The 15,052-nt window shown below is 36.4% G+C and overlaps 1 protein-coding gene across 19 annotated transcripts in view; it reads left to right on the forward strand.

Annotated features, from left to right (window-relative positions):
* The window catches only part of LOC111870292 (calcium-activated potassium channel slowpoke), a 201,517-nt gene that overhangs the window by 140,320 nt on the left and 46,145 nt on the right, over nucleotides 1-15,052 (forward strand). For all 19 annotated transcript variants that reach the window (XM_033753771.1, XM_033753772.1, XM_033753770.1 and 16 more), the window contains 2 exons: nucleotides 4,868-4,897; nucleotides 6,201-6,357. In XM_033753771.1, coding sequence (XP_033609662.1) covers nucleotides 4,868-4,897; nucleotides 6,201-6,357 — 187 coding nt within the window. The remainder of the gene's footprint in view (nucleotides 1-4,867; nucleotides 4,898-6,200; nucleotides 6,358-15,052) is intronic.

The following is a 15,052-nucleotide window of genomic DNA, read 5'->3' on the forward strand; positions in this document are numbered from 1 at the left end:
TAGTTGAGCAAAAGCATTACATCTGCATTGTAAGAAAAAAAAGACTGCTTTTATATGCACAGAAATTACCGTTTTCATGAAATAAATTAATGCTGAGATGTTCATTATTAAGTGCTGTGTGTTGTAGGTACTACTTGGTTTAAAATTACCTTCCTTTCAATGATCTCAGTGTATGTGTGTACTCCTCTAGTATTAGAACGGTTCAGTATTTAACTTTCCTTCATATTCGATTTTTGTAAGGACAGTGTAATATACTCTACATATCTCCTATGAACACACACTGTACTCTGAAAATTGAAAATATTTATATGAAGTTTAAAACAAAGTAGTTATTTCTTTGGATGTCTAAAGCAGTTTTGGTAAAACCTTCTTTTGTAGTGAGTACTATGCCAAATAACTGCTTGTCCCAAATTATAATATCCTCAAATTTCTCTTAATCATGTAATTGATGTGAGGACATTTGTGTGGTGCATTTAGCACTATTTTTAGGCAATTTTCCCTTATTTTTTTTAATTAAACTTCAGCGCTTTCTACAATAGTCATGAATTTAGCAACCAGAGATTGAAAAATCAGATCATTGCATCAGAAAAATGTTAGTGATGCTAAAATGTCAGCCATATGGACACATTCACTTACTGCACAGAAAGTGTAATGATAATGTTCTTTCAATATTTATACTGGTTTTGGGTGGCTGTCCTGTGCATAAGTTGGTTCTAATTCACACATTTCAGAAATTCTTGCTCTTTGCATCTTCAAGGCAAAGTGACTTGCATGGCACTTGCCGATGACTGCAGAGCATGTCAACTGCTAGCCAGTAAGATTGGAGGAAAAAATTGGCTTGCATTTGAAGCATGTTTGATGAGCATGAACTATAAGTGTTGGAAAGGGCCATGGCATAGTCAACTTCACCTTGAAAAATGGAGACTGCAAAGATCCCCAAAACATCACCATGCTACGATCTGAAAGGACGTGGGTTTTGATTCTCAGTTAAGTCATTAGTTTGACCTAATCCTTCCAACCATACTATGGCCCCAGGGTTGACTCAGCCCCTAACAGAAATGACCACCAGGTATCTTCCTGGGGTAAAGGGTGGGTGGCACATAAAGCTGACAACCTCACCACCATCTCTGGCCAATTATCTAGAAAATATGGGAGCCTTGAAGTTTCCCAAATATATGGGCCTCCATGGCCTGTTGCACTGGAAGACTGGCCCAACTGTGCCTCATTTTCTGAACAATTTTTGGCTTTCTTCTCTAAGAAGACATAACAAATTAATTGCCTTGGCTGAAGCTTTTTCTTGCAAAGCATTTCTTTGTAGCAAGATATATCGTAAACACCTGTCTTCAGTTTGGTGCTGTGTTTAAAATATTGATCATTATCAGTTTTCCATTGCATTATTAATGGTATTCATAAAATCTGTCGGTACACCTGTGGCTTCACCATATAGAGTCAACCATTTTGACCCAAGTCCAAACCACTCAACCAGTTTAGAGCAGCTGGAAAAGTAAACAGTTATCCTTCTTGGTGCATGCACCCAAACTGACCGAACTGCTACTCAGTGGCCAGGAAACTAATCATTATTATTATCATGACCAAAACGTTTATGCAGTGGCATCACATCATACAGCAACTTCATTTTCCTTAAAAATTTTTTCCCAGAATAAAGAATATTGTAACAAATCATCACTATGCGGGGTAGTGTTAAATGGGGTATGACTCTACTTTTTATACTAGAAGTAAAATATCCTGATAATTTAATACATTTATCAGGTTTCTATAGAATTCTCAGTATTCCATTGAATAGAACAAAATTTCTCATGAGGATACAGTAACAGTGTAACGCAGCACATGAACTTTTATTATGTGGAGACAGCCCCTTCAATTGATTGTGGAGTGATTTCATTACAGTTTTATAAAACCAATTTGTTTATGAAGTAGCTGGTTTAGACCTCCGATTGAAACCTCATCTAGAAAGCTATGAACTCTTTGCCTGGTAGGCTCTTTCATAAAGGTCTTCAATGTATAGCACAACTTTGGGTTTTGTTTCTAGACCTCATTCTTTCACACGTTTAGATTCCTACACACGCAGTTTTATTAGTCTTTAAATTATCATCATTCCTGCATATGAGTTTAATGCTGTGTACACTTGAATATTTTTGTTTGCATTTGTTCCCTTAATTAGCTAATTTCATTGAATTGCTGTTTGTTGCCTGCTTTGTTACATAATACAGTATGGCTAACATTTGTAATGTTTTTGTGTAATGTTTGTAATCAGCACTGTTTTTCAAAAAAATATGTTTGCCAGTAATGCTTACACTAAGTTTTAGCCTCAACGGCAAAACATAACATGCATAAGCAGATGTATGAATTTTTACTTTTGTCAAGTTTGACGATATGCATTGATTTTTTGCCATTATGCATACCAGTATGCACTTGCTGGAGGAAACACTTGTAATAATTTCTTTGTTGGTAGTGTTATGCTTCAGTCTTTCTGTAGCTTTTGTTTGTTGCATTGGTTGGATGGCTCAGTGTGCTGGTTTGTATGTAGGACATGTATTTATTTCCTGCAAACATCTGTTGCATATCAGATAATATTATGCAAGTATTTATTCTGGTAAGGAAGTTGAAATATTTCAAATAAATTTTATTAGTCTATACTATTTCTCAGGCCAGAAGAATAATCTCATAATTAATATATCTTTTTATTGTGAAGGTTGGTGGAGTTTTACATGTAAATTTTAGGATTATGTTGTAAGGAAGGTCTTATTGCCCTGTTATGTGCAAAAATTGTTTTTTGTCAGCAAGATTTTTCTACTTTGTGAGATTGGAATTCTTTCTTTCTTTCTTTCCTCAGATAGACCACATATATCTCCCATGTTTGTTTTTTGTGATTTACATACCATTTGCATATTAGAATTTTAAAACTAACATTGAAATTTGTGGAAGGTAAGTTACGTTTGGTCAGTGTGAACAAAAATTAAATTTGTGTTAGAAATGTATACTCCCAAATACCTTATTTCATTGAAATTTACTGCGTACTATTAGGGATGAAACAGGAAGGTGGACAGACAGATTGACTAACAGATATGACCTCCATATTATATGTTCATTTTATACACTTCTTGCAAAGGATATGCAGAGTACTGTGATCATAAGTATTTTAACTATAAAAGAACATACAAAATTTCATCTAAGATATCACCTGCCTGATTTAGGCAACATAGATATGCATAGATATTTGTAGCAATTGCCTGTGGTAGCGACACATTTTTCGAGTGGCTAGTGTGTAGGTGAGTGGATCCTGAGGGTGCTGGTGACCAGCAATGCACATAAATGGTAGGTCAAACTGTGTAAATATGTGGTGATGCATTTTGTATTCGTGAAGGATATTACATATTTGTCTTTATGGTTTGTTTTTAGTCAGCTTTATTGTATATCATACTTGTATATAAAGATACCCCCAACCTTTCATCTTTGTGGTCAATTTAAAATATAATTGTCATTGTTATATATATATATATATATAATCTCCTCTGCTCTTTATTTTGTATCCTGGATAAAATACAGACTGATTTGCAGTTAAAAGATAAAGTTGTCCCTGTGCTTAACTAATCAAGTACTATGCCATGAATATGTATGGGGGAGTGGATGCATAGATCCAGTTTTTCTTGATCTTGGCACTAGCTTGAGGTGAGTGGTCGGCTTCACTCCCCAGCCTCTTTACTCCTGGGGAAAGGACAGTACCCATTGGATAGAAGGCTGGGTGGGCTCCAGAGCTGGTCTGGATGCTGCGGAGAAAAGAAAATTCTTGGCCCTACTGGGACTCAAACTCTGACCATTTGGTCATCCAGCCTGTAGCCAGTTGCTGTACCAACTGCAATATCCTGGCTCCGTGATTTGTGGTTAGAAAGATGAAAATAGTAATTTATAGATGAAGGAAGATACTTCTCAAGATTAAATTATTTGTTTTATTAATAATGGCTCAAGAAACACACATATAATGTTAATTTCATATTATAAATTTACATATTCACATCAGTGTACATTGTATGTAATGTGTCATGAACCTAAAACTTAGCACAGTTACCTTAATGGCAGAGAACTTTCTATGAATTTTGTAATTCCAGTCAGAAAATTAAGTATACTGATTGGATTTTAATGTGATTTTTGCTTATTCATTCTTGAAAGTGTCAGAATGATGCTTCAAAATAGATTGTAAGGATTTTGGGTATATCTTTTTCAAAAAGCCGTTAGTACTAAGTTTGTCATTTGTATTCATTTTTCCTGAACATCTATAGTTGGTATGTACATCAAATGAACCAAAAAAAAAAAAAAAAAGCGTACCCAGAAATTAAAACAAAGGTTGGGGGGTCTCTGTATCATTGGTATCCAAATTATTCCTGCCAGTACATCATCATGGGCATGTATCTCCTACATTTTTTCTTCCTTTAGAGTGACCTAGCTAGACTCTAGTGAATTCTTAAAAATAATGTGGCATTACCAGGAGTTTTTATTAATATTAGTAAATCATTGGTGTTTATAGAGGATAGCATTTCTGCCACATACTAAGGAGCTTCAAGGTTTTATTAGGCAGTGAAAGATTTCTAATGAAAGTATCTTACATGCCTGTAAGATCTGTAAAGTGTATGATGAGGCTGTTAGCTATGTGGCAGCTGGTGTTAGAGTTTATTCTCTCCGAAGAAGGAAGTTCAACGCACACATTAAGCGTAAGATTATAGCATTCTGATCAGTTGTGCCTATTGGTCACAGTAGTCTCTTGACATTAGGAAGCCCACGTGGGTGCGATGGTAACAGAGTCATTTTACTGTGTTATTCTAATGCTAATACTGGTTACCTATGTTCACAGGTGAGGCTGGACGTGAGAAAGAGGATTCATGTAAGTTTGCTTCTACAGTACATTTCTATATACTGTTGCTGTGCAGCATTACATAATGAATTTCTTCTGAGTAGTATGGTTAGGATGATTTGCTATGTGATTTGAATTCCGTGTGTTCTTATGCTGTCAGATTAAATACCCCTGGTACTCATTACATTAGGGAAGAACATAGATTTCAGTGGTATTTGTGGACAGTTTGCTGAGGACATCAGGATCTAAGAGGAAAGAAGAAAGAGGAAAATGGACAAAATTGCGTGATGAGGAACTTTATAACCAAATGTTATTTTTGATGATCAAAGTAAGGAGAATAAATTGGGTTGGACATGTAATGTACATGAACAAAACCAAAAATGTATAAAAATTATAGTCACAAAATCTGAAGTGTAGAAGTCACTTGGAAGACATAGTTATAGATGGAATTCTAATATTAAAATTGATCTTAAATGGGATGTGAGGATGTGAACTGGATACAACTGACTGAGGACAGGGACCAGTTGTGGGCTCTTGTGAACATGGTGATGAACCTCCAGGTTCCTTCTTGATTAGCTGACTGTCTGTTAGCTTTTGAAGAAGAATTGTGCTCAGTCAAGTTAGTTATGTGCTTAGTGCATTAAACATGGCAGAAGCAATATAATTTTAGTGTAGTCTGTTGTGTTAAGTGTGGTGAAAGGCTAAATTAAGAAGAATGAAATTGCAAGAACATGTTGCATATATGGGGAAATCAGAAATTCTTACAGAATTTCAGCTGGAACATCTAAAGTGAAGCTGACAGGTCATATCAATCTAGTGTTGAGGTTAAGAATCCCTCCTGTACCTCTCCATAGCATGGTGCTAATTAAGCACAAAGATAGCTTCACCATTACCTTTACTTAGTGTCTCCTTTATTGAATTTTACTAACACTTCTGTAAATTAAGTTTTTATTGCCATATAATTGTCATTACTGTATAAAATTTCAACATTGATTCGCTTCCTTCCTCTGTTATTTTATTATTATCATATCAGTTATAAAGCTGGGTTATTTAAGTGTTTTATAAAGGAACATCAGATAGTGTCACAGTCTTCTGAGAAGTGATGTCTTGTCATTTGGTAGATAAGCACCAGTGGTTCAGATTAACATGCTGCCTACATTCTGTGCTAAATACAGGAGTAGCAGGTTCTTCCGAAACATTGGTACCTATTCAAATAATTAAAATGTGAAACTTATCACCAATTAACTGCTAATCACATCTCATGCAATTCTCATAGTTCTCATAATAATCACAATACACATGCACATTATAATGATATATGTTCTGCTGACAGTGATGCGCAATCACCAGGGTATGCCTACAGCAATGGTGAACTCAATGAGCAGTAGCAAACAGGTGAACAAGGTGAAACCAACAGTGAATCGCTCAACACCTGACAATATGGCTGTCTCTCCCAGTCAACAGCCAGGAGGAGGCGGAGGCTACAACAGGTAAGCAATACATCTGTATCTGTTGGTCATATCTCTTGCCCTGCATATGTATGTATGTATGTGTGTGCGTGCGTGCTGATGGTGTTTGTGTTCATTGTAATGGCTCCTGGCCAGACCGATGCATTTCATGCAATAATCTGCACCATAGTACAAGTTACAAAACTGAGTGATCTATAAATATTTAATGTGTTTCACTTTATTTGGCTCTAGTATTGGATACCTCTGATATCAGAATAGAATCGATCTAGAATAGTTCAGTCAGTACAGCAAGTGGCTATGACCTGGACAGCTTAGGAAATGAGGTTCAGTTCATGGCAGAGGCGGCAGATTTTTCTCTTGTCTGTAGTATTCTGACTGACTCTGAGGACTACCTGGCTTCTGTCCAGTGAGAACCAAGGTTCTTTTCCTGAGGTTAATGTAGCCAGGGCATGAAGCTGACCACTTGGCTTAATCAAGTGGAAAGGTTAAGAAAGCATGGAACTATACCTCCAATCTGCCCTGTGTTATCATGACATCATGACATTGTACTTAATTAAGGACCAGGACAACCTAATCAAACTTCACACAATCTTAAATTTAGACAACCAGGACTTCAGGACATGTCAGTTTAAGAGTCCATAGACACAAAAACAGAAAGAATGCTAGACTAGTGTTTCTTCATCTTTACATGTCGAATTTTAATTGATATCGGTAAATGCTGGTGGAACCCAATACCTGAAACTTAAAGTCACAGATTTAAAAAGGGTGAGAAGATAATTGGGTGGTTCTTGCATAGCACAAAAAAGAGACACAATAGAAGATAAATATTGTGATCTTCTGGGTTATGATACTTGTGTAGTATGCTAGGTTGGTAGCAGCATTTCAGAGGTATGTACTGCATTTATGTTCTACCCAGAAAATGGAAGCAATATGTTTCTCCAAAATGTTGGCACCTGCTTGTGCAGTTACACAGTATCATAAACCAGAAGGCAAGAATATGAATAATTACTGCCATGAGAACCTTAAATATTACAGAACAGAAAGTAAAGTAATACCCTAAGAGGAATGTTTATATTTCTTTTACTGAAAATTCTCCATCCGCCATTTACAAAATGGCTGAAGAAAGAAATGTGTACAAAATATTTGTTTATGTAATGCAATTTGGTAGATCTATTTTAACATGAACTGAATTGAGTTAATTCAAAATAAAGTCACGTGGCACATTTTCATGCTAGTAGTTTTTGACCTTCATTTGTCAAAGAATTATGTATGTAGTGAAGTGGAGCAGTTATAATTTTGATGATGTCCCCACAAGTGTAGACTTGATTTGTGGTGGCATAAATACAGTGTAGGGGTATAATTATGACAGTATAATTTGAATCTAATTTGAGGGTATTTATTTTCTTGACCCTGATTCATTATTCATCTCTGAATTTGTGCTTGTCGGAGCAGACCAATGTTATGTTCTGAGTGCACAAATCATTAAGTAAGACCAGCCCATGGCTTTTGTTCAGGTGGATCGGTAATGTTGTGTTGTCAAGTACTGGCATGACGTTTCTAATGTTTACCTTCATTGATGTCAGTTCTCTGTAATGTATTGAAGCTTCTTGCACTTATTACAATTAACAGGTGCATAAAGTTGAGGTGTGCAGTTTATCACAACAATTGAATGTAGAATATATAGCTACAGTAGTGATATTTAATCTAACATAATATTGTAAATAATTCTAATTTATTGTCTCTAATATAAGACGGGGTTTCTCAGAATATAATCTTTAATGGAAATATATTCTTCAGGATCCATTATTTCTGGATTGGTTAAAATAATGTCATGTAAAGATATTCCCTTAATATTTTATTTATTTAAACATACATGAAATGGTACACATTTGTTGCAGATCAGATTTAGAAAAGTGACTATTGTATTATTAAACTTTAGTCTATATATTGAATACTAATTTGAAATGCCGGTAAAATATATAATGTAATTTTATTTTTAAAATACTTGTGTATTAACTGTTCCAGCATTTTCTTAGTGTTTTCTTTGTCTAGAGAAAATGTGGGAGCCACAGTGTATCACAACCCTATGGGTCTTCTCATCCTGTTACATGGATAGCTTTACCTTTTTTACCTTTCAGAAAAGACCAGTGTGCTAACAGTCTGGTCAGTTATATTGAGGATATTAATGGAGTTACTTTAATTTATACTATTAGTGCAAAAGCACATTGAAATTCAGTAGGTAATTATTTCTTTCCCATCTTCTTCCCTCAGCCCATTTATTCATTTCCTTTATCACTTGAATACCCTTATCTTGATTCTTAATATCTCCATTGAAACAGTGAAATAAATTATATCTCTATCCAATAGATGGAACACTTTAGAATATAAAGCTGTCACCTGCTAAGTGCATGAAAAGTACCACAGTGAGGCAATGACATAACATACATATATATGTACATAGAGGACATACATACCTAGTCATATACCATGTCTTGTTTTATATGTACGTGGTGCACTCCAAAAGTTCCAGAAATATATTAATAAAAACTATTACACCTTACCTGGATCTTATTCTGCACCATCACCTTCAAAGTAGTCCCCTTGGAAGCGCATACACTGATTCGCAGCGTTTCTGCCACTTCTGAAATGCATCCTGGAAGTCTTTCTTTGTTAGGGTGTTTAGTACCTTCTGTGTTTCCACTTGAATTTCCTCAGCTGGATCAAATCTTCACCCCTTCAACTTGATTTTGATCTTGGGGAAGAGAAAGAAGTCACATGGAGCTAAGTCTGGTGAGTACGGTGGGTGGGGAACAACTGCCATCTTGTTTTTAGCCAAAAATTGCAGCACCATGTAAGCCATATGCGGTCGTGCATTGTCATGGTGGAGTACCCACTCATTCGTGCACCACTTCTCTGGACGTTTTCTCCTCATGTCCTCCCTCAAATGCCTTAGAACATCGCGATATAACTCTTTATTGACTGTCTGACCAGGAGGCTCAAACTCCTTATGAACAATCCTGTCAGTATCAAAAGACAGATGAACATGGGCTTAATGTTGGTCTTGACTTGTCAATCTTTTTTTGGCCAAGGTGAAGAAGGGTTCTTCCATTGTGACAATTGCTGCTTACTTTCGAGGGTCGTAGCCATAAACCCAACTTTCGCCACCAGTGACAACCTTTGAAAGAAATTTGGATCCTCTTGAAGCTGTTGTTGAAGTTCCCTGCAGACTTCCAAGTGATGCTGCTTCTGTTCATTTTGCAGCAGTCGTGGCACAAACTTCTCCACAATCCTCCTCAAGTCCAGTTCCTCTGACAAAATTCGTTCATATGTACCATAACTTAGTCCCAAGGTGTTACAGAGGTCTTGGATGGTCAGTCTACGATCTTGCAGAATCAGATCCCTAACTTTCCCGATATTTTCTGGTGTGGTGCCAGTTGATGGCCATCCAAAACAATCGTCATCATCAGTCGTTCGGCCATTTTTGAAATGCTTACACCAGTCGTAAGTTTGTGTATGGGCTAAACCGTTGTCACCAAATGCTTGCTTCAATATTTGGTGTGTTTCTGCAGCGGTTTTCCCAAGTTTAAAAGAAAACTTTATACATACACACTGCTCTCTCAGGTCAGCCATCGCAAAATCACAAACTCANTTAACTTTGTTTCTATTTTAATATGTTAATATGTTCACATAGGCCATCTTTGATACACAAAATCTGGATTTTATTTCAGTAGACCTTGTCTTGGAAAGAGGTTGGTCTAAAAGTAAAGACAGAGAAAACTAAGTATATGTTACTGTCTCGTCACCAAAATGAGCAAAATCATGACATAAAGATAGGAAACAGATGTTTTGAAAATGTGGCACAGTTCAGATATTTGGGAACAACGATAACAGATTGAAACCTAATTCAGGAGGAAATTAAGAGGAGATTGAGCTCGGGTAATGCTTGCTACCATTCAGTCCAGAACCGTTTGTCTTCTTGTCTGTTGTTCAAAAACATAAAAATTAGAATATAGAAAACTATAATTTTGCCTGTGGTTCTGTATGGGTGTGAAACTCGGTCTCTGACATTGAGGGAGGAACATAGACTGAGGGTGTTTGAGAACAGGGTGTTGAGGAGAATATTTGGATGGAAGAAGGATGAAGTGACAGGAGGTTGGAGAAAACTGCATAATGAGGAGCTTCATAACTTGTACTCTTCGCCAAGTATAATTAGAGGGATCAAGTCAAGGAGGATGTGGTGGGCAGGGCAGGTAGCAAGAATGGGAGAGAAGAGGAATGCATATAGGATATTGGTGGGAAAGCCAGAAAGAAAGAGACCACGGGGAAGACCAAGACGTAGGTGGGTGGACATTATATTAAAATGGATCGTAAGAGAGAGAGGATGGGATACTATGGATTGGATTGATCTGGTTCACAACAGGGACCAGTGGAGGGCTCTTGTGAACACGGTAATGAACCTTTGGGTTCCATAAAATGCTGGGATTTTCTTGAGTAGCTGCAGAATTGGCGGCTCCTCAAGAAGGGCTCAGCTCCATGAATAAGTAAGTAAGTAAGTAAGTAAGTAAGACCTTGTCTTGGAGGGAATCTGAGAATCTTTCTCTCTAGCTTCATCATTTTTGCTTATGGAGCTGATAACCGACTTGGTTGGATCACATGTTTAAATATATAACAATATCTTTTTACTTGTCATCTGTCCGTTACCAAAATGTAATTATTGCTAATAGTAATTTTGTTAGTAAATTTAGATAAATACTGAGATTATAAAAAGGGATGGGTAGGTCCTTCAGTTTTATTGTTTCTGATGCTACTGTTTGTTCTAACCTATTAGCTGCTTATTCTCTCACCTCTGTTTTCAAAGCACCAATCACATTTCAAGCACTAACATACTGGTACATTTACTTACCTCTTTTGCTTTTATTGTATGTTTTAAGAGTGATAAATATTGTTTACTTTCGTAAAGCTTCAAGATACATGTTTTATAAAAAGAGTGTACTATATAACATTAATATGCTTTCTTGAGTGCCAGATTTAAATAGATGGCACATTGATTTATTGTGCCCTCACAAATGCCACCACTGTGAAGAATACTGTCTGTTAGCTGTATTTTAATGATATCTCAATACCAGATTCTGGACACATTCTTAATTATAATTAATAATTAATTAATTAATAATTAATTTTTCCTGACTCAAGATATGTCCTGTGGAGGTAGTTCTGTGACTTGTTACTTTATCCATATTTGTGCTCAGATGATACCTTACATTGGACTGTGACCTTTGGTTCCTAAGACTGAAACAATTTATGTGCACTGTGTGAATCCATATATTCTCTAAATTCCTTCACTCCACAGGGAAAATGAAGGCTGGGATTATCAGACAGGTATATAACAGAAGGCATGTACCAAATACAGATAACGTATACAATTTCTTTTGCACTTCAAGGATAAAGCTCTTCCATATTTCTGAAGCCTTCCACCAGCAATGATGGAGTCCGGGTAGCTCAGCTGGTATAACTACAGGCTACCAACTGGAAGACCAGGGTTCGATTCCCGGCAGTGCAAGATTTTTCTCTTCTCCACAGCGTCCAGGCTGACTGTGGGCCAGCCTCCTGTCCAATGGGTATTGGGGGCTCTTTCCCTGGGGGTAAAGTGACAGGGGTGTGAAGCTAACCACTTACCTGCATCTGGTGCCAAGGTCAAGAAAGGTGGAGTTATATCTTCACTCCCCCATATGTCTCAATGGCATAGTGCTTAACTAATTAAGCACAGGGACAACTGTATCTTTTTTTTACCTTTTCTCCATCAGCAATGCATATATATGTATTTTGTGCCTTCAAACACAGTCTTGAACATTTTATTGCTTATGCTTGTAACAAAAATGCTAATAAGAGAAATGTAGATGTTTTGTTCCAAAAGGTCACATCATAGCTGGATTGTTCAAAGGAATATGTTCTCTTCATATTTTCCGGGCGCACACTGTGCAATTAAGTTGCTGAGAAAAGTATTTTTTTTTTCAGATTGGTATATATATATATATATAAATGTTAACTGTTTTGACACAGATGGGATTGTTAGTGAATTGGATTTTGTTGAAGTTTTATAATATGCAATGTGGTTTTGTTATTTGGGCAGTTGGATCAGTAACAAGGACTGAACATGGTCTACTTCTCCATAACCATTCAAGACCTAAACATAATTTACATGTCTTTGAACTGTGACTTATACATACTTATAATAACAAATGTTTTTGGTTCTGTCTTACAGGCTGTCATTTCATAACAATCAGTTTTGGTTCATTTTTATCAGAATGTTACTAAGAAATTCGAAAAGGTCCAAGAGAGCTCTTTTACATGAATTTCCAGTGGTTAACTATGAAATAAATTAGCACTGCAGGGCCATTTGAAATTGACAGTGAGTGATGATTCAGCACTAAAATATTAATAGAAATTAATTCCAGTAATCTTACTGGTAACAAACAATGCTATGATGTCACATAGAGTCACATATATTGTTCAAACAGAATTTGATTAAATTAGAGGGAGGAATAAAAAGTTCTTCAAACCCCTGGATTGGTTTTAATATTTATAGATACTGTGCCTAGCTGCAGGCTCATGTGAACACAATTATGAATCGTAGAGGCCTGTAAGGAATTTCTTGACCAGTGCACAAGTTTCTCAAGAAGGACTTATGCTCCCTGAATCCAGTTTATTAGCTATTAAAAGTGAGGACTGAGTGTTGCAGTCAAATGATTGATATTTCTTTACATTTGTGAGCTCTTGGGTTTGGATATCAGTCTGGAGGCCAGCTATCCTGACAGAAGTTTTCTTTGTGACTTTCCTCAGTACCTACCCACAGATGCTAAGATATTGCCTCAAATTAGGCCATGCCCACTTCCTGCAACTTTCTTTCCAATTACATATTCACAGATCATTCTTCCAGTCAGTGGTTATACTCTGACCTGTTTGAAAGCATCATTAAATAAACCATGAATATAAATATTGAGTTTTTGGACATCATACATTGTCCCGTTTTTAATTGAAAACCAGGACAATGAATAATGTCCAAAAACTCAATAATTGTATTATTAACATATCATCATCACAAATTCTTAGATCTTAAACCATGAATAAATAAATTAAATATAAAAGAAGAAAATTTATTAAATGTAATAGCTTTGTCTGTGTAATCACACTCAATTTTGTTTGCAGTAAGTTAACTCTGGAATACTTTCATGTTCTTCCTCTACTTGACTTAACAGGAACATTGTGGTGTTTACAGGGTTACACATGTACACTGAAACTTAGGAGACTTCATGCACCTTTCCTTTCTGTGTTTTGGGAGCACCTTAGGTTTGCATCTACTATGATGAGAGAAAATTAAAATTTTATGACAAAATGACTGATTAATCAGATAATGTTTGGACTAATACTGTTTACTGAATAAATAGTGAGCAGGGATATTCACTTCGTGGGGGGTGGAGTCCAACTGGGTCCACTCGGCATGGCAGCCACTGATTGGCCTATTGTAGCCTGCCCCGGGTGATTATGATGATGGAGAATTTGGTGGAATGAAGATTGTCAGGGGAAACCGAAATACTCAGAGAAAACCTGCCCTAGCACCTCTTTGTCCACCACAAATCCCACTTGGCCAGACCCGGGATCGAAACTGGGCCACCATGGCGGGAAGTCAGCAACTAACCGCTTGAGCTATGGCACGGCCTTTTGAGTAGGGATATGGTCTAGGCAATGACACTTGTTCTCTGTGCAGTGTGGACTTTTCTGCAAGTCTTCTCCTTCCCTCACAAAGTCAAATTCTTTGGATATGGAGAATATCAAGGCCCCCCCCCCCATCATAGTGGCTATACCCCATGTTTGGCTCCTCTGGCAGCAATCGCAGTCATCTTCACTATTGTCCTATATAATGGGAGCAAAATGGAAATACCACTGATAAGTTGCTTCCATCTCAAATTGTCTTTTCATTCCTTATGTTAGCCAAGTGGACAGAAGACATGAACAAAATTAGTGAGCTCACAGTCAGATGGGTCATGCTGGGACTTCTGTGATGTGTGTTAGAAGTGTAATTATTGGATGGAATAATGTATCCACTTGTAGAAAACTTCTGCAAGGATTCAAATGAGTGATTAATACAATACAGTATACTACTGATTATCTGTGCTAATGAAAGGTAAAAAGCACATGAATAATAAAAAATACAGATAATCCAACTTTAGCGTGTGAGTGGGAAACCATGATGATTTTTGTTTATAGAAATTCAGTAATGTATGCATAATATCAGACTTATTGGGGCAAGTGTATTGAACATAGCATGTTTCATTTTTCTGTACAGAATTTTTTTAAATACTTTTTTGTTCAGTAAATATTTAGTGAATTACGCTCATGATATGTCCAGAAATGCAATAGGTCTTTATGTAAAAGTGGTCATTAAAACTGTTTGAACCAAAAGTAAATTGAAATGACTTGATCATTCTTTATAAATTTTTTAACATACTCATAAAATTTAATGAAAATCTGTCCTGCAGTTTTCAAGTAGTTGCATGTGCATATACTTACAGACAAACAGGCAAACATAATAAGCAATGTGCAGGGCTATGAGTTCTATTAAAAATGGCAGCTGGATAGGATGTGACTCAGATAATTCATGCACAGATAGTCAGTAATATACTGTACATACAAATTCAGATTTACTAAATTTTGTTCT

The sequence above is a fragment of the Cryptotermes secundus genome, unplaced genomic scaffold (genome assembly GCF_002891405.2).
Source record: "Cryptotermes secundus unplaced genomic scaffold, Csec_1.0 scaffold354, whole genome shotgun sequence".
NCBI classification, from domain to species: Eukaryota; Metazoa; Arthropoda; class Insecta; order Blattodea; family Kalotermitidae; genus Cryptotermes; species Cryptotermes secundus.